The following is a 27,882-nucleotide window of genomic DNA, read 5'->3' on the forward strand; positions in this document are numbered from 1 at the left end:
AAATGAACTTAAATGAGATTGCAGTCTCCAATTGATCAAATTTACTCATAAACTTAGATAGAGGGAAATATGCTCATTGTGTTGGCAGCCTACTAAATGTCAACTTTTCCAAAAAAGAAAGCTGCCTGAAAATGCTTCTAAAAATTCTGGTAAAAAATACACCATCCCATTTAACATATAGGTAATAAAAAAAAACTTGCTCTCAGATAATCAAGATTTGACTGTCACTTGATTCTGCAACTCTGTTTTTATAAGCCTATTGCTTAACTGCAAATATGCATTTCAATACTCATGCAAGGCTGACAACTACTTGGAGTATTTCAGAGAGGGACAGACATATCCACATGTCAACCTCTAAATAACCTGGTCTCTTTCACTAGAGCTTGGCAACTTGTCACCTCGGTGTGGTTATCACATAACCACAGAAGTATTCAGTTACAAATGGCTGCAATGGGTGACACTCACTCTTAAAAATGGAAAAAAAAAAAAAAAGGGAACTACGAGATACCGTTTACTTAACTATAATTTCAAATCATTCATTGGAAGCTTCATATCCTTTGAGACAAGTAGTCACTCTGAATTTGCCTTCCTAACTTTTTCAAAGTGATGCTTTTTCAGAGGTTTACTTGTGGTCTCAGCAAAAAGTGTAAAACAATTGGAATAGAAACCGCCATATACTCTATTTGCAAATCTCTTAAAACAGAGTAAAATAAAAGCAGTCAGATGAGTGACTAGAACACAGAGCGATTTAATCAATGCGTTTTAATTTCTCTGTGTATATCTTATCTCCACAGCTGGACTGTCAGCAGGACCCTCGGTCTGTTAAATAGAAGCACTTCCCAACTCACAGAGGCTAAAATATACCCCTTTCCTACTGAGTCCGGTGTTGGCAATTTGAATCTGTGAGTTTGCAGAAAGAAAGAACATTTTATTTCATTAGATTCTCAAGCCATCTCATCAAATGTCTATTTAATGCAGTATTAGTGATAATTACGAATGGAATCGTGTCACTGCAACCACCACCTGTACACCACCGATGCACTGGGGACTGCATAGGGACGGCTGGCATAGCGCCCCCTGATGGAGGAACGCACTCTCGCTATCTGAGGGATGAGGAAACTACAAAAGGCCAAGGGGGCATCCTATTGCGTCTGTATTTCTAGGTACCCCCCAACCACCTGCTGCCACCCCCCATTTGAGAGCTGTAGAAAACGGAGGCCTATCAACAAATACTGGTTGAATTGAGTTCTGTTCCTCACTTATTTGTTCAATGAACATTTCTAAGTACCTACTCAGCCTGTAGGCCAGCGGGGCAGAAAGGAATAAGATGTGCTCTGCTCTCAGCGAGTTTGACTCGGTGGAGACAATTCGACCAACAAGGGACCGTGATGCCGGCGGCACCTGGGATGGGCCCAACGAAGTCGTGTCCAAGTCCAGACGACCTGACCGCGCCTGTGTCTGCAGACCCTCCAAGGATGATGAACAATCCTCTGCAGGCCCAGCGATACGAGAGACACCCAAGGAAGGACTCATGCCAAATGTATCACCACCAAAACACACACCACTCATGACCGTTTTGTTCTTCCTGCTATAGCTTTCTTGTTTACCGAGCCAAAAATGAAAAAAAAAGTTGTGTGTCTGGGTCAAGGTGTGTTCCTTTCTGAAAGCCTTTGAGAAGTTATAAAGTGATCAGGGCAAAAGTAACAAAGGTGTCTTATGGGGCTGAGAGAGGCAGACACTTAGGGTGTGGCTTCTTCGTCTTTAAGACACCTCCTGGGCTGACCCAGGTTCTGCACATTGTACAAGGAATGTTCACGTAAATGTACAAAGAATGTTCACATAAAGCATGACTTTTGAGCCTCCCAACCCTTCAGAGAGGGTTTTCTGATGAGAACAGCAGTTTAGAGAGGCAGACAAAGGTCCCCCCCTACCTCCCAGCCTAGCAGGCAGCAGCTACGGGATGGGAATCCCAGTCTCATGGTGAATGACCTATACCCCCTGTCTACCATACCAAGCTACCTCTCTGATACAAACCAAAATTTCCAAACACTTTTTCTCGTAGTGTATGCTGACCTCAAACCAGATGCGGCTCAACCACAAAAATAACTATACAAGGTCTGACAGAGTAAGGAGTAAATTCTTTACTTTTTGAAGTGCATAAACTCTTCCAGACACCACGAAATCACTCCTACACAACGCTAAGTAATTAAGTACTCTAGAAGTAAAGAACGAACACACCTCCAGAGCAAATCGGATTATGTCTGTTATCCATAGAACAGGCTGGAAAATTCACATGCAAGTTGTTCTTTCCATAAGACTCACAGTGCCTGCAAGGGACAGAAATACTTGGAAGAAGAAACAAGTTCTTTTAAATACAGTCCACTGGACATCTAGGGCTTTTCCTGTTAAGTTCTTACCTTAAAACTATCTTAACACCAAGTTGGAAATAAAAATTATTTGCCTAATTTTCCGTGACCACATGGCCTTAGAGGCGAACTAGCTTGTTCTGTGTAATTAATAAGGCAGAAATAACAGACAGCAAATGTCTCGCCTACAGACAGAAACTGCCTTTATTTGAAATATCTATGAAACATTTAAAAGCCTGACTCTACACCAAGCTGCCAAAAACAAAAATATAAACAGCGGCCCTCAAATTCCAAGAAAGCAGGAATTATCCAGGTCACATCCTCAAACTACAAGACAACAAATCAGTGCAAACGTCCAACACGAAGACGATGGCCACCTGCAAGTTAAGACCCCTGTTCCATTTGCCACTAAGAATATATCCTCACATGCAGAGGCTGTGAGAGAGGGAAAAAAGAGAGAAGAGGATTTGGCGTGTTTAAAATCTGTGTACACTCAGCAAAGAAACATTTTCATTAAAATTTTTCAAAAAGATTAAAGAATATTTATTATCAAAACATAGATGCTCACAGACAGCATGCCAGAAAAAGAATATTTAAATAGTAAGATGTTATGGCAAAAGCAATTTCCCCCTCGACACCCCAGTTTTATCTTTTAAGACGGTAAGGACAATCTATAAGTGTCTTTTTTATATTCTGGTATTAAAATCAGCTTCACGAGCGATCCATGGTTGTCGTATTCAGTCAATACTGAACACAACAGCCCAAAGCAGCTACTCCATAAATATTTACAGAGTGAATGAATTAAATACAGACCGCATTTTGCCATGCATAATGCATATTTTTTTGCCCAAATTTGTAAGGGAAAAATAAGGATGTGTATTATACATGGGTAGTACTAATTCCCTATCTATACATTTTTAATTCTTTCATTTATGCTTATAAGCTGAAAGTGTAATTCTAGAAATAAATTACGATATCCATATGCAAAATAATACCCTGGAATACGATTTTGTTGAACTTATGACGAACTTGCAACAACGAAGAGTTCTTGGCCTTCTGTGATGCATAAATATCGTAAATTTGTTACCTGTACATAAAATTTCTTGTACGTTATATCTGTTCTTGTGTTTTGTAATTATTTGTTACATAAAATTTCTTGTACCACAGTATGTTAAAAAATAAATGCTAAAATTCCTTTATAATACAAAAAACAAGTACCTAAATGTAAACAAATAAAAATTTGAATTAAAAAATTAAAACGATTTTTTCCCTAAAAGTTTGGGCCAAAAACGTGAGTGCGCATTATACACAGCAAAATATGGTATATATTTCTATATCCATATATATTTATATATGGATTGGCTAGATAACTTATGGTATCTAAACACAGTGGAATATTATATCGACACAAAATAATCAAACACAAATTTACACACAGGAAAAGATTTGTCATAACCTAATAGTTAATAAAGCAGATTACAAAACAGCTTATATAGAAAAAACACGTTTTTTCTCTCTTCTGTCATTCTCACCCACACATACCATGTTTAAAAAGCAGTTTACAAGTTTGACAAACATGAGCTAGTAAAAACAACTATTTTATGATTATGGAATGATTCTTATATGTCTAAGATATAAACAAAGAGAGAAAGTCATTTTTCCTACCATCAATTAATTTGCTTTTGCTTCAAAGTAGTACAGAATTTTGTCAGGCTCTCTGTCTGGCCCCTCATGCGCAGTGACCACGAAATCTGTACCATCCGCCACTTCTCCAGGCATCCCTGTCCTAGCTGATGGCAGGTCTAGACCTGAGCTACCACTATCTCAGCAAGCCATCTGCTTGATATTCAAATTCGAATAAAAGCAGCTAAAGCTGGCATGCTGCTCCTGGCCGTGTCTGTGACTTCAGTGTCTGTTAAGTACTAACATTTCTCAGTTGTATTATCTAGTTTTCAACTACGTGGAACCAGCCTGCCATAAAGAAATGAAGTTCCTAGAGAAACTGACAGGAGCAAGTTTTCAGAACTTAAAAGGGAATCTACCCACATTTATCTTACTTTCAAAGCACCAAAAATATATCCAACGTTGCATCACAAAGTAATAATTAACCCTCAAATGGCTAGTCTGTAGGGCAACGGAAGTCAACACTTAACCATTTCGGTCTGGAAACACGAGTAAATCAAACCTTCTATTTACCTGTAATGACAGCGTCTTGGTTCTGAGCTTGTCTTGCCACAAACTGTTACTTCACGGAGGAGGCAGGGCCTTTAACTGCGGCCTTGGCAGTGAGAAGGTAAAGGAGGAAATGATTACGATGTGTCCTCTGGATTCTCCCCAGCTCTCCACCACCTTGGAAGAGGAAAGTCACCGTGACCCCACTTCTTCAAAGGGAATGGTGTGGCAGGGTCGCTACCAGGAAATCCCTGGGCCCCTCCTAGTACCCTCTGGTTTGGGGGGGAGTGGCTGGGGTTGGGGTGGGCGCGCAGCCCCGAAGGTCCCAGAGCGCCCCGCGAAACCCAAGACATTATACAACCATGGGCTTTTCTCAGCAAGAACCTTGACATTTGGGGCACGCCGTCACTCCTTTCAACTCAAAGAGGCGAGGTGAACACGGGCGTGTAGCTGTCCCCTGTTAGTCTTGGGTGGGCGTGGGGCAGAACCGACCCTCCGGACTTTCGCCAGCACCACCTCGCACCCCTGGGGCCGCGCGGCCGGGACCCCGGGGAGACCTGGGCGCCGACACCCCGTGCCTGACCCGCGGGGCCCAGGACTCGGGTGGGCGTCGCGCGGCGGAGCCGGCCCTTTGCTCGCCTCGCCCGGCCCATTTGGGTCTCCAGCCCGCGTTCGGGCGCAAAGTGAGGCAGTTCCTCAAAGGTGTCCCACGGCTGTCAACTAACCCGCCAGTGAGCTTCTCCCGCCGGACCGCAGCCGCCGGGCGCGCGGCCCTGAGGGTCAGTCTGTTGGGGCCTCGGGATACCTAGCCTCGGGGAACCCCGGGAATCTCGAGAAACGCTCCCGGTCGGTGACGCCCCAACTCGACCGCGCTGTGGGGAGGGCGCGCCCCACGTCCCGCCTGGGGGGGCCTTCCCTCCCGCGAAACAACCAGAGGACCAGTGTCTCTGAGGTCCCGGCCTCGACCTCCACACAGCCCCCAGCGACAGCCGCGAAGGCCGGGGCTCCGGGCAGGCCCCCGTGCTAGGAGGGAGGCGGAGCAGGGGGCGGCCCCTGGGCCCGAGGTTCCTCCGCACCAGCCACAGCGAGCGCCCTCGGCCCGCGCCCCCGGTCCCGCGCATGCGCCGCCGGCCCTGGCCCCTCCCCCCGTCCGCGGCCGCTCTGGGTCCCTGGGTGCGGAGGCCCGGACCGTAGAACCTCGCGCGCGCCCACCCGCACCCGGGCACCTGGGGCCGGGTCCGCCGCCTGCCGGTCCGTCGGGCGAACGCGCCGAGGGAGGCGGCACCCGGCCGGGCGCTAGCGGCCGCCTCCGCCCCCGCCGCTCGCTGCCCCCGCCGTGGGGCCACCGCGTCCCCTGCCCATTCCCGGCGCCGCCTGCCTCGCCCGTGCCAGCCGCACCCCCGCGGCACGCGCCGCCCCTCGGTCTCCCAGCCTGGCCGGGCAGCGCCGGCGGCTGGCGCGGGTGGCCCGCCCGGAAGCCCCGCCCCGGGGCCCCCACTTCGACCCCGACTCCGCCCCTACTCCAAACCTCTGGACCCGCCCCCGAGCCCCCAGCCGCGGCCCCGGGCGGACACACCCCCGAGTGGCGGCATCCCATTGGCTGCCCATGGGCCGGGGGCGGGGCCGCTCTCGGCTCCTCCCTCCTTGTGGCCCGCGGCCGCTGCACTGTTGGGGAAACTGAGGCTGGGGAGGCGGAGGGACTGCCAAGGTCACCGGATGGGCGGGTACGGCGTCGCGACGGGACACCGTATGCGGCTGGGCATCGGCGCGCGTCCAGCCCCGCGCACTCTGAGGGGCTGAAGTCCAGGCGGGGTTGGGCGCCGGGCTGAGGGACGGGTGGCGGTTCCCGCTGGGCGCCCAGGCTACGCTGGCTATGCCCCTCGTCGGGGAGCTGGGCTCTGCCGGTCTGTACGATAAACTGATCTAGACCCCGCAGAGGCGCTGTGCCCTGGAGTTCCGGGGTGCGCGGGGTGCGGGGCGGATCGGGGCGGTGTGGTCCCTAGCACCTCAGGATGCAAAAGTACGAGAAAGGGAACGCGAGCTGGGAGGACGCGTAAACAGCTTGTGATAGTTCCCGGGCGAGGGCGGCGGGCGGGGGACCGAGATGGGTGAAGGGCAACCCGGACACGCGCTGGGACGCACTGTCAACTCCCACCACCAGCCCCCACCCCAGCAGAGGATGCCGGAGAGCCGCGCAGGCTCCCGCGGTGCGTCGGGGTGAGGGGCTGACTGTGCTGGGCCAAGGGTCTGGGCCTCTGCCAGCGGAGGGGGAGGTCGCGGCCGGGCCGCCTCTGGTGAGAAGAGGGGAGAGCTGCAAAGCGGCTTTGTTTGCGCGACGACGCCCGAGCTCCCTGCGGGGAATGCACAAAGCCCCCGGTGCCAGCGCATCAGGACACCCCTTCTTTGGGAACAAAATGTGTGCTATGCCAGCCCTCCTCCCTGCCCCCGCCCCTGCTCCAGCGCTGTTCTATTTGTAGCGGAGCGCCCAGGAGGACCTACTCAGGGCAGGAAACCAGCTCCAAACAAATCCTGCATTAGGAAGAGACCCTGGAGAGCAGGCCCACCTGGCCCTTTCCCAGGTGTGTTTTAAACTCACCTTTGTTGATTAGCTCCATACCTGTGGGGAACTTTGCCCCACCCTGCAGACACTCACATAACTGACAAACTCAACTTTTATTGCACTTGCCAGTATTTGTATTATGTTTCAGGGTTTACAGTGATCTGTATCCATTATATCCTGGATATCTCGCAGGCAACAGTATTATTTACTCATGCATCTAGAGGCCACACTGTGCTGGGCGTTGTGAATATAGCAGCGAAGGAAGCTGGCCATGAGGACATCCAGTTCAAAGACATCACCTGACATCCTGACATACTCCAGATCCCAAGCTGTTAAGGACCAAGAGTCCAAATGCAGGGGTGTTGGCATCTTTTCCCAGATGCACCATGATTGTCTGTCTTAAACCCAGTGCAACTAGGCATTTGGACAGACCTGGTAAAAATTGTTTTGAATGAGGACCAAGGAAGCAGTATGCAGTTCAACAGAATAGTGTATGCACCCAGCAGACAGAAAGAAATGATATTCTTGGGTTCTTGGGGCTCCCAAGGTATTAGGGAGACAAAACTTGTTTTTCATGCTTGTGTCGAAATTTGTCACTGTTGAGCAAATTCTCTCAGCCAGCCCCCCACCTGCCTGGAGAAAGTGGAAGCAAGTGCAGGACTTTCTCCTGGGAGAATTCTGACCAAAAATGGCTCCATACATGCTACCCTTGAGGGACTGTGAGTTCCTGTTTGCCATGAAGACCTTGTCACACAGCCTTCATAGGAGAAACTGGCACAAAGGACACCCCCTGCCCCACCCCCAGGTCCTGGAAGTTTCTCCCTCCCTTCCTCCCTCTTTACCTCCTTCACCGTTGATGGAGTGTAGGCAACACAACAGAACAGAGATGGACTCCAGTGCAAAGACTGAGCAGAATGTTCCCTGTAACTTTAGGGACAAACAGTGCTTTTGAAAATGTCTGAGCACCACCTAAGTTCCTCTTTGGAGGCTCCCTAAGTACTGGGAGCGTTTAGGGCACATGTACCTTAGTCCTAAAGCTGTTTGAGGTCACATTTCATGTTTTCTAATCTTGAAGATCAGGCAGATAATTATTATTATGCCCACATGATAATAGGGAGACTGAGGTACAGAGAGACCCCCTGCTGCAGCAGGTCACAAGGCCACAGTTGCAGGGCCCAGGAGAGGAGGCGGGTCTGTGGAGACCCTGCCCGCTGTGAGCCACCCCTGGACATACTGACCTGCCCAATGCCACCAGAGCAGCCGAGGCTCTCCCTTGCCCCCTCCCTCAGGGGAGAATCAGGAAGCTGAGACATTCAGAGGAGGGGAAGGGGGTAGCTGGGGAGGTGACCAGAAGTGGTAGAAGGCTGCCACTCGAGACCAGGCAGCAGGTTAGACCCTGAACCTGTAAGCAGGTAATGTCAGCCTTCTGTGTTCAGAGAGAATGTGAGAGCTGACTGCTGACCCTGACCCCTGGTGCTGTTGGGGGTCGGGGGAGGGAAGCGTATCCCATGGGTCTGGAGTCAGGTGGATGGCTGTCTGTTTGCTCTGCACTTAGGTAAGCCCTTTCCAGGAAACATCCAAGGCCTCCGATGGTCACTGTTTGCCCTTTGCTGATCTGCAAAGCCTCCATGTGCTTCCAGGGTGTCATCAGCCAGGGCAGTGGCCTCTGATCTCCTGGAAGTGTACCCCCAGGTCAGGTGGTAGAAGTCAGCAAGGTCAAGGGACACAGACTGAGAAAGGGAGAGTTCACTGTCGGTGAGTACAGAGCTGCTCCCTCGCCCACGGCTGGGCCTCTGCCCACCATGAGCATGTGCACGGCTGCCATCCTAGTAATGGTGGCAAAACCTCACGGTACTGAAGTCTTGTTACTTTACATGGAACTTAAAAATAATCCCACAAAGCAGCTGGGTTCATCCTTATTTTACAGATGAGGAAACTGCGGGCCAGGAACGACATCACTTGGTCGAGGTCTCCAAGAGGGAGCAAGAACTGGACTCCTAGAGTCCAACCCCACACTGCCATCCCCACCTGCCCCAGGCACGCCCAGGGGTAGTTGTCTGGTCCAGAAGCACATGCTCTCCTGGCCTGGTACCCTAGTCATCTCTGGCAGACCCAGGAACAGGGTGTTAAGGATCAGCCTTGGTCAGAGAGAGGCCCATGCGCAAGGGGTAAGAGAATGGAAGTGGCACAAGGTGCGTAGAGGTCGGCAGGGCCCCCGCCAGGCAGCAGCAACTTGCGCCCTGGTGGGGAGTATAGCTTGATTCCATCAGATTAGTAACAGATAGTAAGTGACACACATTAAGCATTCCTTACTACTGAAGCAGAGGTGGTGAGAAAAGCTATGCACTAACTCCAGGTCTGCAAGACCTGGAACCTACAGGCTGGGACTGTTGCTGTGATGGACACTCAACCCCTTCGGTAGTTAACCTGTCCCTGGCCAGAGTTTATAGACTGGGTTTGCTGTAGGCTTCACCTTGACATGGACCTCTGGCTCTGACAGCTGTCTCTGTCACTCTTGAGATACCCAAGGGAAGCCACACGCAGCCATACCGCCCCCTGTCCCCTGTCCCTCTCAAGAGTCAGACCCTCCTCGTCAGCACACGCTATCCCATCCTCAGTTGGCTTAAGGACAGGCGGACAGGGGCTGGGTCAGCTTGTATTTTGTCCAGTTCAGAGCACAGGCTTGGACCATTAGGAGCTGTGCGACCTGGTAGGTGACAGTCCCACTGTAAAGTGTTGGATAGTGAGTTTGGTCAATAAGGGACATTCAGCTCTGCGCGGAGGTGTGGTTCACAATGACATGACACAGTCCAGGGTCCCCACCATGAACGGCCCTGTGTGGGTGGGCAAGGTCTTGGGGAGGATGCAGAGATACAACATGGTGTATTGACCCACAAATGCATAGTAAATGCAGGTGTACACACATATTACTGCCTCTGCCTCGGACACCCTCCCCCCAATTCCTTCCTGAAATTAGTGACAGCCTGGGGTTTAAAATCAAACAGATCTGGCTTGAAAACCTTGCCTTCCCTCTTATTCATGCTATGACCTTGGACAAATGAGTTGACCTCCTACCTCAATTTCCTCATCTGTCAAATGGGGCAGCAATGCTACTTACCTCCATAGGGGCGAGAAATAGGGAGGAGCATAGAAGAAGTGCAGGAACAGGATCTGATAGGTGGGTCATGTTTGAGACATGACCAAGGGCTCTGCCATGGGTCACCTCCTCCAGGAAGCCTGCTTGGCCTCCATTCCACCGCAAAGCCACCGTCTTGCCACCACCTCCATTTCAGCGTTTGTCTAGTTCAGCACTGTCTTTACACTGGCCATTCCCCTGCCTGGCTCGCCTCTGGTTGAGCTCTGGAACCGCCTGGACACCAGGCTAGGTGCCTGTTTTGTACTTCCTCACAGGGGCCTCAGGTTGACTCTGGTATCTGCCTTTTACAGAAGAGTCCCGCCAGCCAGTCGAGAGAGCCGAACTTAAGCCTGAGCAGCCTGCAGGCCCCGGCCCGGCTGGCAGCTCTGTGACAGTGGGGCAGCTTCATCCAGCTCTGTCCCCGCACCTGGAATACGCTCCGTCAACGTGCAAGTGAATGGACGAGGTGTTCTCTCACCATCTCCAGGCCTTGACTTTCACTAAAATGAGGGCTTTGACTGTGCTCCCCAGTCCCTCGAAAGGACAGGCCATGTTTAACAAAATGTCCCTGGTCTGTGGCAAAACAAGGGAAAGAAGCAGGGACTTTGTGGCAAGGTTTCTGCGAAGCTTCCTCTCGTCCATGTAAAGAAATGCCCTCTTTCTCCCTGAGAGTGTGTCCTTCTCATTCTTTTGCTGTTGAACATGCCCTTTCTTAATAAAAATGCCTTAGATGAAGTGTTAATCATAGTTGATAGGGGTCGGCAGCCCCCATGTTGGTCCCCAAAGCTGTTTAAAATGTTTGTTTCTACAGCTCAAAGTCCAGGACCCGCTGGCCCAGATGAGCTGTTGGCTGAGGAGCACAGAGCACGTTGCAAAGGCCTCCTGACAGTTTCCCAATCTTTCCATTTCAGCTGTCCTCCAGATTTACTTACGATATTGACTTTCAAGTCAACACTTCAGCTCTTGTTGGGACCTGCAGCATGACATAGAAAGTCCTGCGTGACTGGGGACCTAATCTTGATCTTTGACAAGCGAGGGAGCAGGGTGTGGGCGGCTGCCTCGGGAGCTGGCAGGGGTGCTGCCCACTCGGGGTCCTGGCTCCCTGGAGGCGACAGGCTGCCTCCTGGCACACAGGCCGGCCAGGGGAAGAGGTTCCCTCTGCCTGGGAGCCCGAGGTGTGCAGGGGAGGGAGCTGGCTAGAGGCAGGAACAAAACTGAATTCCGCGGAGTGGGAAGGCAGTTGACATTGGAACAGGACACTGGAACATTCTCTAGAAGGTGAAGGTGGCATGGGGCAGATGGACAAGGAGCCGGCACCCTGGAAAACACGGTTCTTGGATGGCTTGTGGGAAAGACAGACTGGGGACTGTAAACACGTCACTTCATTTTCTCCAGGTGGAAGCACGAAATTAAATCAACACATCTTGGCAAGTCCTAGGGCTGAATTTAATTTTAAAACAACCCCCCGCCAAAAAAAAAAAAATCAAGTGATGGCTAAGTAGGTGCCAAGGACTGAGCTGGCACTTTCCAAGAGTGACTCCCGTTTCACCACCCAGCCACCCCAGCGCCAACTCCCTCCAGGACGGCAAGCTTGAGCTCTGGGCTTCTGCACAGTCACACCCCCTTTTCCCAGCTCCCTGGGGTGGCCTTTTGGGCCTCTGACCTAATCTGAGGGAAGTCTCCTTTCAGACGCCTCATACCTTGACTTCTGTCCTCACATCCCCTCCCCTCCAAGGTCAAGGCTCAACCTCTCCAGATTGACAAGGACCCTCAGGGCAAACATGGCTGCAGTGCCAACTCCAGATTCCTGCTCTCCCCAAACGAACCAGGCCCATAGGTTCTCCACTCTTCTGGCTACTCTTTGCGGCTTTTAATATGATTTTTTAAAGTGATTTTTTAATTCAAAATTTTTACTTGTTTCCAAAGAGAGTCGGTCCAAATAACCTAGCCTGCCATGACTGGGCATAGAAGCTTAATTCAATACTTCAGTCATCGATGATATTTATGTTCCACTTGCTTTCTTATAGTCAGGTTCAGATGCTAAGCAGCTCAAAGACTTGGCCTGTCCCTTATGTTCTGAGTGTCCCCACCTCGCCTGGCATGGGGTGGGGGGTGGGGGGCGGAAGGTGGTCACTACTCAGGGATGTTTTCCATCCCTTAAGGGAGAGGAAAGTGGGTCACTGCTCCTTTTCCTGGAACTCCTCCTGGCCTGGCTGCCCACTGTGCACCGGGCACTTGGTACTCAGCGCCACTCAGCCTGGAGCAGCCCTGCAGGCAGCTGGTCCTCCCTCTGCTCCCAGTTGTGGAAACTGAGGCTAGAGGCTGGCCATCGCTCTGAGTTGCATATTATTGCTGCAGGCCTGGGCCGGCCTGGTGCCTGACGGCCTAACTCACGTGTCCTCACTTTTTCCACTGTGCCCACCACTCCCCTCCCGGGCTCAGTGACCTTGGACAGTCACGACCGCCCTGCGTCCTTTCCGACTGTAAACTGAGAGTCTGGGCTGGCTGATCTCAAATGTCCCCTGCCAGCTTGGTTTCTGAGTTGTGCTTGGGGGTGTGACTGTGACATGCCCCAGAAGCCAGCTGCCAGTGCCCACGAGGGAAGCATTTTGTTTTCCTTCCTCGCTGGGGGAAGCAGACACATGACTATCCCAGCTGAGCACTTGTAGTGAATTACGATCAGTGTCTCGTGCTCTGTGCTTTGGAAATTCATTCAGGCCTGGGATCGGCCTCCAAACTCCTGGCCCTGTGGAATTCAGCTCCCTTTCTCTGCCGGGACCTCCCAGGCCAAGGCAGGTCAGCTGAAAGTCACCCACCTCTGCATTCGGAAAAAACAGTAGACGGACCACTCGGTGTCCCATCCCAACACCACCTGGGGGAGGGGACACTCTGTGCCTTCCCACCCACTGCTTGCTCTCCCAGTGACTCTCCTAGTCCCCCCTGCTGCTTTGGGCTAAAAATGTTCTCTGGCTTCCTGCTGGAAACCAGCAGAGGTGATAGATCATCGGATAAGAGGAAGACGTACAAGGTGGAAATGCTTTGGTAAATTCACAGGACAGAGGGAAGCCAGGGCCGGCTGCCCTAGGCGTCCTCCACACATTCACCAGGATGCTAGGGAAACAGACGGCCAGTTCCCAGCGGGCCCTGGGCCTCCTGGCATAGTTGCTTCTGCCCCCTTTGGAAGGGAGCCCGAGACATTGGCTGGGGAGGGGCCTCTCGGTGGGACCTGAGGTCCAACTGGAAATTTCTGGACTGGGAGGTTTCTTAAGGGCAAGACCCAATGGAATCCTCGCTGGGTCCCTGGAGCCAGGCACAGGCCCTGAAATGAAGACTCAGGAAGATGTGGGTGACACACAGGGCTCACCCCTGAGAGAGGCTCCCTGTCCCCGTTCAGAGCAAAGTCAAGCTGAGTCAGCTCTAATCCTGCTCTGCTGGGTGAAGTTGGCTAATCATCTCACCTCTCAGCTTCTCAGCTTCCTCCTCGGGAGAACTAAAGCCACCCTTGGAGGCTCACTGTCAGGGTCAGAGGTAACAAAAGTCAACGTGGCCCAGTCAAGAGGCTACAGGCCCTGACTCTGCCCCCACTCCACCCACCACACCCCTTTGGCTGGGCCCTCATGTCTCACTTCCCTTATCCACCAGCCACCAGGGTCTGGCCCACCTGCACAGCCTACCCTCTCGCCACATCTCTGCACTGCTAGATTTGGGCAGAGCCCCTGGACCTGATAGCTGGGGTGGCCAGGGTTACAGCTCCACCTCTCTCTCCAGCCTCTCCACTTGTAATCCACTGTATCACACTTGGTTTTCCTTCTGCAAAGCATCTCACTTCTGTTTTTCCTTTAAGGACTACTGCAGGCACCACCTCCTCCAGGAAGACCTCCCTGATCTCTTCTCTCCAGGCTGTGTTCCTCTTTCGTGCTCCCGCAGCCCCGGTGCCTCTGCTGATTCCCTTGGGTTATGTTTGTCTGTTTACTAGCCCATCTCCCTCACTAGACCAGAAGCTTCTTGAGGATGAGGATCTTATCTGAGATAATAACAATAACAACCACAGAAATGATGAATTTTTTTTTTTAATTACAATTTTTTTTGCTTTTTTACCTCCTACACGTTCAGGTTTAATAATGCCCAGCTATTTTGTGTGGAAGACTTTCTCTAGTGATTGCTTTGTTTATACTGCAATATTATTTTATAATGAAATATATTACATATGCACCCTGTAATTTTGCTTGTTTTTATTATGATACATACGTTATTCACTATGTTTAATTAAACTTTATTTTTTAACCTAGTAATGTTTTACAGGGGTAAAATATACTTAACATCACTTTACCATTTTCAGTATACGTTTCAGTGGCATAACGTACACTCACATTGTTGTGTCACCGTCACTGCCGTCCGTCGACAGAATCTCTTTCATCTTTTCAGAGTGAAATGCAGTCCTCGCTAAACACTAACTTTTCCACTTCACCTTCAGGATTTTAAGTTGCTAGAAAAGAGATTTGGGGAAAATTTGGTGAAATCAGAACGCAATCTGTAGTTTACTGTTTACTGTCACGTCTCTGTTAACGCCCTGATTTTAACCATTATGCTATGGTTGTGGAAAACAGTGATGCTCCAACACTCCGGTTTCGTGACTCCTTTATGCTCTTAAAAGCTAGTGAGAACCCCAAAATGTTTTACGTGGGCTACACCTGTCAACATTTCCAGTATTAGAAATTAAAACTTAAAACAAAAACTTTGGTTATGAATTCATGTAAAAATAACAATAGCAAGTCCTTCACATGTTAACATATTTAACACATTTGTGAAAATGATTATAGGATTCAAAGCCCCCCCCCCCCCAATCTTTAAAAACTTTTTTGTAAATCTCTACAGTGTCTGGTTTAAAAGATCGTCCCTGGATTCTCATGTCTGCTTCTGGGATCACTCGGCTGCAAAATGTCGTTTTTGCCGACATCTGTGAAGAAAACCTAGCCTCCCACAAACAGTAAGTGGGAGAGGGAAGGAGCATTTAATGGTGGTTTCGGGTAGTTGTGGATATTCTTTGATACTGAACCAACATTCAACAGGTGGGTGTTTCTTTTCCTTTTTAATATAACAGCTTTACTGCAGTATATTCACATGTGATAAAATTCACGCTCTTAAAGGGCACTTTGGCCTTTGCAGCCGTCTTGACAGGTCACCGGGCAGCGTCCTCAACACCCTGCCTGGGGCTGATCTGAACGGTTAACGTGCAGCTGGGTCGGGACGGCCAGCCTGTGCCCCAAGCCCGTGAACCTGGCCACCCCCTCCTACCTTGACCCGAGGAGCTTCCGGAGGACCTGGGAAGGCTCCGGGGTGGCAGGGCAGCAGCAAGCCCCAGGGAGATGCCCACTGTGGGCACGAGATGGAGGCCCAGAGAAGGACAGCCCGCCAGGGTGGTCCAGCTGCTGCCAGGCTGCTGCCTCCTGGTTCACTGCTGTTTCCACACCTCTGGCCACAGCCAAGTGATGTGGGCAAGAGCAATGTTTCTGGAACCTCCCCTGACCACGGCCCATGTAGCTGAGGGGGGGCTGACCACTTAGATCAGTGGGCAGGACACCCACCCATCGGTCTGTCACACCTTCCTGAGTGCAGTGTGCGTTACATCCACACTCAGAGAGTGCTGGGCACAGCCTGGGAGGGGGTGATGGGAAGGCATGGAGGTGACCTAGGCCGCTGTGGCCACAAAAGGCTTTTCCTTGGATTTAACTGGTTTACAAGCAGGGAGACTTGCGTTTCCTTCAGTGTTGTCTCCTCCCACGTCACTGGGGAGTCACAGATGCTGAATGTACCCTTGTTGGATAATGAGTCATCCCCCAACTGGGAGTGGTGGGTGGGGGGTGGAGAAGAGACAGCATCAGAATTTCTCTTCTCTGGCTGCCTCAAAGCCTCCATTTTTCTCTGTTCACATATACGATGTAAGGGTTATTTCAAAACAAAAAAAGCAAAACAAAAGAACATTGGCCTCAGCAGGCTGTGACCTTGAGCAAATTATTCCCATTTGTGCAGGGGGCACAGCCAACCCCCAGGGTGGGAGGTGGCCACTGCCAGGGCTCAACCTGCGCCCCTCCCCGGGAGCTGCCCTTGGGACTGCACCAGAGCCAGCTAGTCCCTCGGCTGCGTGCCTGGCCTTCGACTGAGCGTTTGCTGCCCACGGGAGAGAGCCAGGAGCCCTCCAAGACTACGGCTCTATTTCCGCATCCAGCAGAAGGCAAAGATGAGGTTGGGAGAGCCCCGGACTCCACACAGGCCAGTCACATGGGGAGTGGAGGCGATGTTCCCCAACTCTCAGCTCAGGGCTGGTATATGTGTGCGAGAATGTGTACGTATGTATATGCTTGTGTATGCATATGTGCACGAGCAGGTATGCATGTGTGTGCACGTGCACGCATGTGACTGTGTACGCACATGTGTGCATTTGTGTGTCACCAAGTGAGTATGTGGACGCACGCCTGTGTGCTAATACCTGTGCATGTGTGTGCACATGTGCATCTGTGTGCACAGCTGTGGTCGCACGCCTCCATGCATGTGTGCATGCATGTACACACGTGTGTGCGTGCATATGCATTTGTGTGTGTGCACATGCCTGTATACAGTGGACATGCACATCTGTGTGTGTGAGCCTGTGTGTGTGTGTTCTTGTCTGTGTGTACGCACACACATGTGAGTTTTTTGTTTACTCCCTCGGTCAATCCAGAGGGCCGTGGAGATTCGAGGTGGCAGGAGAGGTGGATGCAAAGACAGGCCTAGTGAAAGCTGCCGGCCTGGGCCTGGGCCTGCCCTCTACCCACCCAGTCTGCTCAGACCCGGGAAGCTTTGGCTCCTTGCACTCAGCAAAGTCAAGGTCAGCAGGGTAGGACACTTCCCAGGACACTGCTGCCAGCACTTTTGACTGACTCCATTGCTCATTTCCCAACCTTTCTCACTTGAGGGCATCTTGCCGTGTGTTTGGTTCCAAGCCTGACCTAAAGCCAGAGGCAGCACTGTCCTTGGGGGAGTGCCATCCTCCCGCTGTACGTGGACATGTCCCCACACTGAGGGTGCCGGCCAGCCTGCTCCAGGCCAGCCTGTGTGTGTGTGTGTGTGTGTGTGTGTGTGTGTGTGTGTCGGGGGGGCTGTCCTGCTGATTTGCCTCCATCACCACTGAGCTTGCTGCCTGGCACCCTCCCCGGGGCTCTGGGACTTCTTTTTGAGGCTTGACCGTAATTCGAATAGCATCGGTTCCTCTACCATTTGCTTTACCAGGAACAAAGGTAGAATTGTTACAAGTTGTGGGAAAGGGGCAGCAGTGTGTGGGACACAGAGAATTGATCTTTTTCCTTCCCTGGTCTGAGCCCTGTCACCAGGCCCATGGGCTGCCTGGGAATTTGGAAGCAGCTTCTGGGAGAAGGCTGGGGCAGGCGGTGTGGGTGGCCTGCCGGCCAGAGCCCGCCTGGGCTCCTGCTGTCTCAGAAGTGCCTCAGGGGGTGTCCGTTCTGTCCCATGATACTGCGATTGTCCCACATGCATGTTTGGGATGCACTTGGCCTCTCCCTCCTCACTCTGGACACTGGCCTCTCTGGCCTCCTCCTCCAGACTTGTCACTAGGTGTCTTGGTCTCTGCTCAGGCCCTAAGTGCTGTCCCCTGTTGCTCCCAGTTCTGCCTGGGTGGCCCTTTTCCTTCTGGTAACCCCCAGCCCCTGTCTGGCTCCAGGAACCCCCAGGAGGCAGTGCCTCCTGCTCTGTCTGCAGCCCAGGTCTGTCTCCTACCCGAGCTGCCATCAGAGGTACCTCACAGGAGCCCCCCAAATTGCCCTGAAGCTGATGCTTTCCAGTGCTCCCCAGCTTGGCCAACGGTGCCATCTGCCAGCCAGTTCTGTCTAAGCCAGATGGACATTGGGAGGTGGCCTTGACACCCCACACCCCTCTGTCCCTCCACACCCATCACCAGCTCCAGCATCTCTCACCACCTCCACCTCTCTCGCCCTCAGCACAGAGCCACCACCTGCTCTCCAAACAGCCCCCAGCTGCGCTCCCCTGCCCCTCAAACCCCTCCTCTAAAAGCACCTCTGATCCTATTGCTGTGCTGTCAAAAAGTCCCTGAGTCTTCCTGTTGCTGTAGGAGCGTCTCCTATTCTAAGGTGTCTCCGAGGCCTCCTGGCAGGGGCATTGTAGGGGCACCGAGCATGCAGGGAGGAGTGGGGGAGGGAGGACACAGGGAGGAGGGGGGAGGAGGGAGGTGAGCCCGACCTTGGCCCTGACCCCATGAGTGAGTGCACTGAGGCCTTGCCTGGGCGGTCAGGGGCTGGGGCGTAGAAGAGGTCATTCCGTGGGCCACAGGAGCAGAGGCCTGGGGGCCTGGGGGGGGCGGGGACAGCTGTGAAGGGAGTTGGCATGCCATGCCAACTTTTGGTTTTATGGGACCTAGGTGAAGACTGTAGGGGAGTGGGGGCACCGAGAAGCCGGGGACAAGGGGTGCTCTAGGCAGAGTACAACCAGCAAAGGCCTGGGGGATGGAGGGGGAGGGTCTGAGGAGAGCCCCAAGCAGGCTTTATAAGAACCAACTCATTCAATCCTTACCTGGCCCTACAGATGGTACCAGTGATCCCCACTCTCCAGGTGAGGAAACTGAGGCAGAGAGATGCCACAGAATTAGCATGGGTTGAGCTGGGATTTGAACCAGGGATGCAGGTACCAAGTCCAGGCGCCCAAGCACTGTGCAGCCCTGCCCCTCAGGAGGTGGGAGGGAGGCAGGGGCAGGGGCTCAGGGACCAGTCTCAGCCTATACACCACGCAGGGCTGGGCTGGGAGGAGGCACTGGTGGCTCTGAGAGGGGTGTTAGAAGGACAGGGCCATGGGGCGAGGGCAACATGACATCTAGAGGGTGCCAGGCCCTTTGCCCTGGAAGGAGGGGGGAGGAGCAAGTCAAGGGTGAAGAGTGGGAGGTGGGAGGGAGGAGCTGAGCTGTTGCTGGGGGGTCTCACCTCTGTGAGCTCACCTGAAACCTCCCTGGGAGTAGTGGGGCCCCAGGGATGGGTTGACATCAGCCCTCAGGGCCCATTGAGACCTATGACCCAGAAGCCAGGCTGGGGGTGCTGCCCAGTGGACTGAGGTGGCAGTACTCTCTGTGGGGCAGGAGGCCCATGAGGGTGAGCTAAAGTCACACCTTCCCCTGGGGACCGGTGCTCAGACACCCCAATCTGCCAGGAGCCACCCTGCCAGGCAGCTGCCTCTCAGGGGAGCCAGAGCTCATGGTCTGTCTGCGAGACGGAGGTGGGGGAGCCCTCAGCACACACTGGCCACCTGCCCCTCCATCTGCCCAACACCCCCCCTCCCCCCCCGGGGAGCTGCTTTTACTGAACCACAGAGAAGCAGCCTCAGGCCGACCTGGTCCTGGACACCCAGCCTGCTGCAGGGGAGAGGGCTCAGTGTGGGAATAAAGAGCGGCTTCCGGTCCTGGCTGCTCCGGACTGTGGTGTGACCTTAGCCTGGCCTTCGGACTCTCGGGGCCACGTCACACAGCCACTGAGTGAGGCCCTCTGACCTGGAAGCTCCAGGGGATGGCAGTGACCGTGACGACCTGCCCCCATCACCTCCCCAGCTCGCTGTTCCTCTGACCCTGAGTGTCTCCAGGAGCCCATCCCAGTTGTGGTCAGATAAACGACTACTGCCCGTGGCACTGGCCAGTAGTGCAGACAGTTGCACTGCCAGATGAGATTCCAGGTTGGGGCTGAGCCCCCTCTGAGCCGTGCGGAGCCCTGGGTCTCTGTAAGCAGCTTCACAGGTGACCGCGGCTGAGGCCAGAGCTGAGGACGTGCAAATCTCGCTGTCCAGTGGGGGTAGCTATGGACCACCCAGCTGCCCAGGGGTCTGGATCCTGGGGTCTCAAGTGCCAGACACCCCTGTCATGCAGGGTGTCATGCGGGGTCTCAGCTCCCGCTCCCCGCACGAGATTGCAGGATATGGTGAGGCCAAAAAGGAACACCCACAGAGCCATAGATAGGGGAGTCATACCACTATATTCTCGCTGGCGGCTGGGTTGGAGACACAGGAAGCAGGAGCCACACGATCCGCAACCCGCTGTCTGCTTCTCTGCCAACCAACCAACCAACATAGCCACGGCAGTTTTATCAGTGCCTAATGGCTAACTGGTTACAGCTAATGGCCAATTAGTCACAGCTGATGGCCATCTACTACCCAAGCGAGCACCTTTCTGTGTGAGGCTGAGAGCCTGGAAACTGCTCTCTGGGACTCTGTCCCCACACCCCCTGTCCAGATGCTGGCGGAGCCCCCGACTCACCTTCCCAGCCTGTTGTGAACCAGGGCCACCCCAGCCACCCGGCTACTTCACACCTTCAGCTCCTGCCACAGTGCCTCCCAAATCTCGGCCTGGCCCCAAAAACCGCACTCCTGTGGCTCCCTACTTCTAGAAGCCTCTGGGCCCTCAAACCACGTGCCCCTGACTCCCTCTCATCTGCTTTTCCATGAGCTTAGGGACTTCCCTGCCATGCCTTCTGGTGTCACCCAGCACTGTGTACCTAGCTCCTGAAATAGGCCTGGGGGCCGCAGGGCGGGCTCAGGGGATGTCCCGTGATGGCAGGTGTGGTTCTGGGTTACTCCTCCCCACACGACCCCCTCACCTCCGTGGCCTGCAGGTGTCTCCATCCTGTTCCCTCAGCCGCTCCCACAGCCTCCAGCCTCTCCTGAGCCGCAGCACCACCTCCCAGGCCGCCCTGCCTGACACTTGCCCTCCTTCCATGGTCCACACTGAGCACAGCACCCAGTGCTCTGGAACCTCAAACACGCCCGCTCACTCCCCTGCCTGCTGTACCCACCTCTCTCCGCCCAAGCTTCCGAGAAGCCTGCCCTCGGGACTGTGTTCCATGCCCAGCAGAAGTGACCCTGTCCTGTGCCCTCCCAGTGAAATGTCGGTCCCTGAAAGCTGCCAGCACCCTCAGGAGCGGGACGCTGCTGGCTGCTCTTGTGTCTGGTCGTCTGGGGTGTGGGCTGGGAGAGCCCACTCCCTCACAGTCAAGTCTGCCCCCAGCTCTAATGCCCTGTGGGGTTGGACCCAGGAGAGCAGTGGGAATGGGGGTGGGCCCGGAGGCCCCCACATTACCAGCCCTGGGATTGAGGACGAGGGAGGGATGGTGGGTGCAGGATATGGCTGAGTGCAGCCCTGCCCCCGCCTTCTTCCTGGGCACCTAGCAGGTGAAAACCCCACCCCCACCCCACTCCAGCTCTGACACCCTCCAATCCAGAACCCACACGAAAGCCAGAATAAACTTTCATAACCTGATCTTGTCACTCACCCACTAAACCCTCCAATGGCTCCCTGTGGCCTTCAAGGACCCAAGGGTGCCCAAGGCCCTTCGTGGCCTACCTACCCATCTCTTGCTTCCAGGCCCTGCTCCCTCCAGGTGCTCCATCTCTTGTGGACTCCACACACTTCCCTCCCCATGCCTCGCCTCGTCCCTTGACCCTGAGGACCTGTGTTAGTGGTCACATCACCTCTCCCAGGAAGCTTTCCCGACCCCCTATCAGGTAAGGCGCACAATCCACAGCTCTCGTGTGCTCTATGAACTGCTACCATCCCATGATGTTGTCGATTTGGGTTCCTGTCTCCCCTACAAGACTGTATGCTCCTGACTCACGCCAGATAGACAAACCGGACACCGAGGATGGGGTGTGCGGGCGGGGAGTGCTGACTCTGAGTCCACAGATTGAGTCCTCTTCCCGATCAGTGTGTGACCTTCGGGACCTCTTCTCCTCCTAGGCCTCAGTTTCCTCATCTGTGAAATGGGAGCTGTCCCCACGGCGCAGCTGTCGGGTGTGGTGGGTGAGCATATAGGTAGGGTCTGGCAGACACTTCCAATCCCAGCTCTGTCACTCACCACTCTGTGACCTTGGGTTGACCTTGCCTGGCATCTATCTCCTGGTTATGAAATGGGGACAGCAGAAGTACCTAGAACCTGAGATTAAGCAGGATGATATGGGGCAGGTGCCATTTGAGCCAGGCCTACAGGAGGGGCCCAGGGAGCTGAGCTCCCAGGGAGCCCCGAGCTTGTGAGACAAGAGGCTGGCCCAAGGAGGGGACCTGGGGGAGGAAGGGGAGGACAGGGCAGCAGACAGTCTGGCAGTCTGCCCTTGGGAAGGTCACCAACTTCCTGAGCTGACCACTCCTCCAAGGCCCCACAACAGGACCAGGTCCCACCTGCATTCCTAGGCCCTGGGGCATGGCAGGGCAGCTCGGCTGTGCCTGGGAGCTGGCCCAGGCTGAACGCGGCACTCGGCCAAGCCATGTTTCTGCATTTAGCACCAGAACTGCAGCTGTATAAACGTGGAGGGGGCACCTCCTCCCCTCTTCCTGTAACAATGGAGGAACCCAGTCCAGCCCCTGTGCAGCCTCCAGCCTGAAGGGGCTCTGCATCTTGCTCTCAGAGTTGCCTCAGGTTTGGGGCAGGGGACCCCAACTTGACCCACTCCCAAAGGAGGTGTCACTTTGGGTCACCCTGGCACCCTCCCTGGTCGCGGTGTCCTCATCTGTCCAGTGGGTGCTGTCAAGTCTGTAGTGGGGGTCACATGGGCTGGCCAGGGTGGGGCGTGGGGGGGCAGGATGGCAGCATAGGCAGGAAACCCCAACAGCCAGTACTTGGGGTGGACAGAAGCGGGGACGCCTCCTTGAGGAGGGGACTGGTGCTGGGAAAGAAGGGGAGATGTGAGGTGTGGATGTCGGGGACTGAGGGAGGCTCAGGGTCTGTGCCACAGCTCCAGCCAGAGCGCTAGAAGCACCAGCAAGGCCATGGGCAGGGAGCAGTGGACACTGGCTCCTGGTGGACCAGGACCCCAGTTCTTGCTTCTCACGGAGGGGCCTCAACATTTTCCGCAGCAGCAGAACACAGAGAGGTTTAGCCCGCCTCTGGGACTTTGCTCATGCTGTGTCCTCCACTTGGGATGTGTCTCTCTTCTTCCCCTTGATGAACTCCTATTCATCCTTCAAAGCCCAACTCAAACGTTACCTCATTTGTCTATCTGTCTGATAGATGCTCACTGAGTACCAACTCTGTGCTGGGCACAGGGAACAAAGGAACAGGGTTCCAGCCTAGGTGCCACAGCTGGCACCTCCTACCTGCAGCATGGAGCTCACGTTGTTGCCGTGGCGATTCTCATCTGTGTACATGTGGGTCTCACTGTCTGGAAGGAACTCTTCTGAGACTCACTGGTTATGTCGCTCAGCATGGCGGCACTGAGGTGTCACATTTGAAGGTAGGGGGAGGAGCCATGGGGTGTGGGGAGGAGCACCTGAGCAGGGAGGGAGCCCTGTGCCAGGCTCTGGGCACCTCGTGACCTTTCTCCTGGGGTGGTGGCCCAGGGTGTTCTGAACCCTTGAGGCACAGACTTCCTCTTGTCACCTGTTGGGCTGGGTGGGGCGCCACGTTTGACTCAGACCCCTGCACTGTGACCCCTGCCAGTTGGGGGCTCAGAGCAGAGAATATGGGTGACACCACACCCTGAGCTGACTCAGGGAGAGCGGCCCCCCATGCAGGATGGATGCTGGGGCAGCAGAGAGAGCCTCGCTGGGAGGTGTCTGGGTTGACACTGTGGGGCCTCTGCCCCCGCCTGCTGTGAGTGTCAACAAGGTTGAACATTCTGTTGGCTCCTCCTGGGCTTGAGCCAGCTGCCACCTGCCCTGGCCCTTCCCAGACAGGGCACTCAGCCTGGGTGGGGTGGGCCGCGCTGTCTGCTTCCAGACACAGACGGCATAGGGAGGAAGGTGGCTGTGCCATGCTGCCATTTGGCTCCTGGGGGTGGGCTCTTGGCGAAGGTGTCCATCTACAGTAGGCTGCTAGCCCTGTTCAGGAGGGGCTGAGGCGAGGGGCAGGGACAGGAATGAGCACAGGGCCTGGTCCCAGCTCAGACCCCGGCAGCTTAGTCCTGCTGGCCAGTCCAAGCTCACTGCCCCCAAGCTCCCTGTGGCTGGGTCACAGAACTCCCTGTGCGCTGGCTTCTGGTTTACAGAATGGGGCAAACGCTAACCATGCCACCCCGGTGGCTGCTGGAAGCTCTCCTGGGGGGGGGGGGCACGCGGAGCCACACATGGCCGGAATGTAGCAGGATGGCCAGTGCTAATGCCCTCTCCCTGTCTGCCCCGAGGTCACTGCCAGGTCCACATTGGCTTGGCCTAGAAGGGTGCTGCTCCCCTTCCAGTCATCTGGCCAGGGTGGACACAGGGAGCCACACAGAGCTGAGCACTCAGACTGGCTCAGGGGGACAGACGGGAAGAAGTCCCAGCAGACTCAGCCATGGGCCACCTCAGTCCTCCACAGCTCAAGGTGGCTGCCAAGAGCCTGTGCACCTGGGCTCAACCCCACTGCTCTCAGTGCTGGTCAGGAGCGGCAGCTGGCTCTGCCGGGGGAACCGCTGCCTCTTCCATCTGCCCCCCTCTCCCGACAGCAGCCCCACCCAGCCCCAGCCGGGCCAGGGAGCACCCACAGACAGAGGTTCAGGACAGCATTTGTCCCAACTACAGCCAATCACAGGTAACTCGACAACTTCTTTCAGGACTCATGGGGAAGGGGAGAGCTTTCTGCGGGACGTGGGGTGAGAGGAGGCATGCCCATTTCTGCCAGGTCAGGGGGAGGGTCACAAGGAGGGCAACAGTCAGCAGAAATGGGGAGGCAGAGTCCCAAGGACACCCTTCGATCCAACCATGCCTGATGCAAGTCTAATTCCTGGATTTCTTGTTTTGTTTTGCTTTGTGTGTTACATAAGCCAATAAATTCCCTTCTGGGCCTAAGGTGGTTGGGCTTGGGTTTCTGTCACCTGTAACTAAAGCTCCCTTATTAATTCTGAGACTGACTCTAGAACTGAGCTGCCTTTTTGGGCATGAATGGTCCATGGTGCCCCCCATACAGAGTCCCTCGCCCTCCCACCCCTTCAGTAGCAACCCCACTACCCCCACAACACACACATGTATAGTCACAGAATGTTAGTGTGGGAGCTTCATTCCTTTTCCTACTCTGCATCTGGCAAACTCCTACTCATCCTACAAAACCCAGCTCAGGACTTAACTGTTTCAGGAAGCTTTCCATGAACTCTTCCCCACCCGGCTCCCATCCTGCTCTCCCCACGCCCACCGTCTTCCCTTGGAGCCAGCCTGGCAGCTGCCCCAACCCACTGCCAATGGGGCAATCTCAACTGCCCGCTGCTTGCTTCTCACTGGGGCAAGGGTCAGCCAGGTGGGAAGAAACTGTGGCTCCCACATCTGAGTGTGCCTGGCTCCCATCGCCTGCCAGAGATGGCACCTGTCCACCTGCCCACGCCATTTCTATGCTCCCTGCCCATCCTGCCACTAGTCTGTCCTTGTAAGCCCAGAGCTTTGTGGGGGGAAACTCCTTGTTGCTGAGTGATACCCCCAGGACTCCCTTGGGGGTGGGGCTCCCTGAGGCTGAAGGACAGTGGTGACCACCAAGGGCCACTGAGCAGTGACCATGCTGGTAACAACCATTAGTGTTTACTGCCACCACTCCCATGGTCTGGCTCAAAGGACATAGAGGGGAGTGAAGGAGGTCGCTGTCCCGAGGGACACCACTGTGTGACCCTGGACACAGCCTGACCTCACTGGGCCTGTGTCACTATCTGGAGCACGGGGATGGGAAATCTGTTCTGGGATCAAATAAGACCACTGGGGGGCCCCCACCCAGACCTCCTGCCCCCTGGCAAGCGGTGGACACTGGGGCTTTCATCCTGGGCCTTCTGCCCTTCTCCTGCCATCTCAGCCTCTGCTGGTGTGACCTCAGGCTACACAGCCTTCCGCAATCTGGTTTAGGCAGCACTCTCCACTTTGCAAGGTGACCCTGCTAGGGATACCCCCGCCCCACTGGCTGCAGGAGTTGACACACAATGGGGTTGGCTGGGGGCAGAGGGGGACAGTGCTGCATGCAGGGGGTGGCCAGCCTCACCCAGCCAGGGAATGGGCAGGGTTATTTTCTGTTTTACAGATGGGGAAACTGAGGCTGAGAGGCAGAGGTAATGTGACCCAATGACACAGTGGGGGTGAGGGCAGATAAACTGGCGCTGGACCCCAGCCCAGTAGTCAGACCCCTGTCCAGTACATGGGAGAGGAAAGGGCTGTGGTCCTCCTGTGGAATGTGTGATGTCCCACGTCCCCCTATGCCCCTCCTCCACGGCCACTAGAGCCACCCAGGGGACATCGTGAGGGAGAAGGGGCCCTGCATCCCGCGGTGGTGCACACTTGCATACCCCCATCTCAGTGCTCTGGAGCCAGCAGGCTGCTGGGAAGCAGGACAGAGCCCACATGGCCACCCTCCCCCAGCCCTCGCTGCTTGTTTCCTTGAGCTCCCGGCGCCACCTGGTGGTCATCCTGGGCCTCGCAGCAGAGTCTGGACCTAAGGGGGTTCATCCTGAGCAAGCCGCTGAAGGTGGTCCCTCAAGTTTGGACCCCTCATTGTACACATAGAGAAACTGAGGCCCACAGAGAGGTCAGGAACTCTCCGGGTCCCTCAGAGAGGCAAGGCCTAGACCAGGGACAGAGGCCAGGGATCCTGAGGCCAGGCCAGTGCCCATTTTCTCTCTTGTGCTCGGGCCCTGGCCGGGTAGCCCAGCTGAAATGGCTTAGGGTATTTGGGGACCCCCGTACAGCCATGCAGGGACTCAAGTCACAGATGGACTTGAGCAGTCCCCTGCCACTGGGGCTGTGTACCCCGTCAAAGCCGAAGCCCTGCCCTGCTGTCCCTAGCACACTTTGCAGAGTCTGCTGCGGGCTAAGACCCTATCGGGAGACAACCCCTCACTCCCGACCGTGAGTACATGGGACCAGGTCTGGGCTTCACACCAGACCCAGGCTCTGCCCAGTCCTGAGGCCCCGCTTGCTTGACCACCTGCCCTGCACCTGAGGGACAGAAAAGTGGCCGCCGGGCTACCACCAGGACAAGAGCCGTGCCTGGGAACAGAAACACCAGGAACTGCGTATCGTCCCTGAGCCTGCCTCGGGGCCTTCTCCGAGCACATGGCTCACTGCCCAGCTCTACGCCCTGTCCTGGGACCCCGCCGGGCCTGGGCCCTTGGGTACCCTGCTGTTGTTCCCGCTGCTGTTGCTCCCGCTGCTGCTCTCCAGCTAGGCCTGGCTCCCACAGGGGCAGGATGTGAGGAGAGACCTTGGGCAAATGCTGAGCTGCCAGGCCAGGCTGGGCTACAGGCCGCTGTGACAGTCCCAGTTCTGTGGGCAGTTGGTGGGCAGCAGCTGGCTGGGGTTTCGTCTCCCCAGTCTTCCACCTCTGCCTGCTCTGCCCACCCTGGCCAGAGTTTGCCAAGCCTGTGCCTGCTGTCCACGGGCCCACAGTCCCTCTGAGGGCCAGTCTTGTCCTCTGCCTGGGTGAGGAGACGGGCTCACCTCAGAGAGGGTCAGGGGCCTGCCCTCGGTCACACAGCCGGTATGTGGCTGAGCTGGGCCCTTTCTGTCAGGTGGTCTCCTGATCCTGTGCTCCTTCTGCCACACCCCAGGCCCCTGCATGGCATTCCAGGGGCTGCTAGGGTGAATATCTATGGGCCAGAGGGCCTAGCTGATGGCTGGCCTCCCTGGTGTCACATGGGCCCCTGGGGGGGCGGTGCCTCCATCTGGGGGTGAC

General features: G+C 54.9%; 2 protein-coding genes and 2 long non-coding RNA genes across 4 annotated transcripts in view; 1 reads left to right on the forward strand and 3 right to left on the reverse strand.

Moving 5' to 3' along the window:
* PPARA (peroxisome proliferator activated receptor alpha) overlaps positions 1-4,372 on the reverse strand; it is a 65,275-nt gene extending 60,903 nt beyond the window's left edge. The window contains exon 1 of the mRNA XM_019739218.3: positions 4,032-4,372. The gene's annotated coding sequence lies outside the window, so the exon portion shown is untranslated. The remainder of the gene's footprint in view (positions 1-4,031) is intronic.
* Positions 2,553-10,222, reverse strand: LOC148758998 (uncharacterized). The gene is made up of 5 exons (XM_088791970.1): positions 10,217-10,222; positions 6,707-6,889; positions 5,765-6,537; positions 4,563-4,715; positions 2,553-2,801 (listed from the first exon to the last, which is right to left on the reverse strand). Exons 1-4 carry the CDS (start codon positions 10,220-10,222, stop codon positions 4,676-4,678), a joined length of 1,002 nt encoding a protein of 333 aa, XP_088648096.1. The 3' UTR covers positions 2,553-2,801; positions 4,563-4,675.
* Positions 10,223-14,449: 4,227 nt separating this feature from the next.
* On the reverse strand, positions 14,450-24,056 carry LOC141570205 (uncharacterized). The gene is made up of 2 exons (XR_012494189.2): positions 23,364-24,056; positions 14,450-14,720 (listed from the first exon to the last, which is right to left on the reverse strand). It is a non-coding gene; the product is annotated as an uncharacterized LOC141570205 (long non-coding RNA).
* LOC141570207 (uncharacterized) lies at positions 21,162-27,485 on the forward strand. The gene is made up of 3 exons (XR_012494192.2): positions 21,162-21,778; positions 23,278-23,500; positions 24,689-27,485. It is a non-coding gene; the product is annotated as an uncharacterized LOC141570207 (long non-coding RNA).
* The last annotated feature ends 397 nt before the right edge of the window (positions 27,486-27,882 follow it).

Source organism: Rhinolophus sinicus, chromosome 1 (genome assembly GCF_057876585.1).
Source record: "Rhinolophus sinicus isolate RSI-liver-muscle chromosome 1, RSI-T2T, whole genome shotgun sequence".
Taxonomy (NCBI): Eukaryota; Metazoa; Chordata; class Mammalia; order Chiroptera; family Rhinolophidae; genus Rhinolophus; species Rhinolophus sinicus.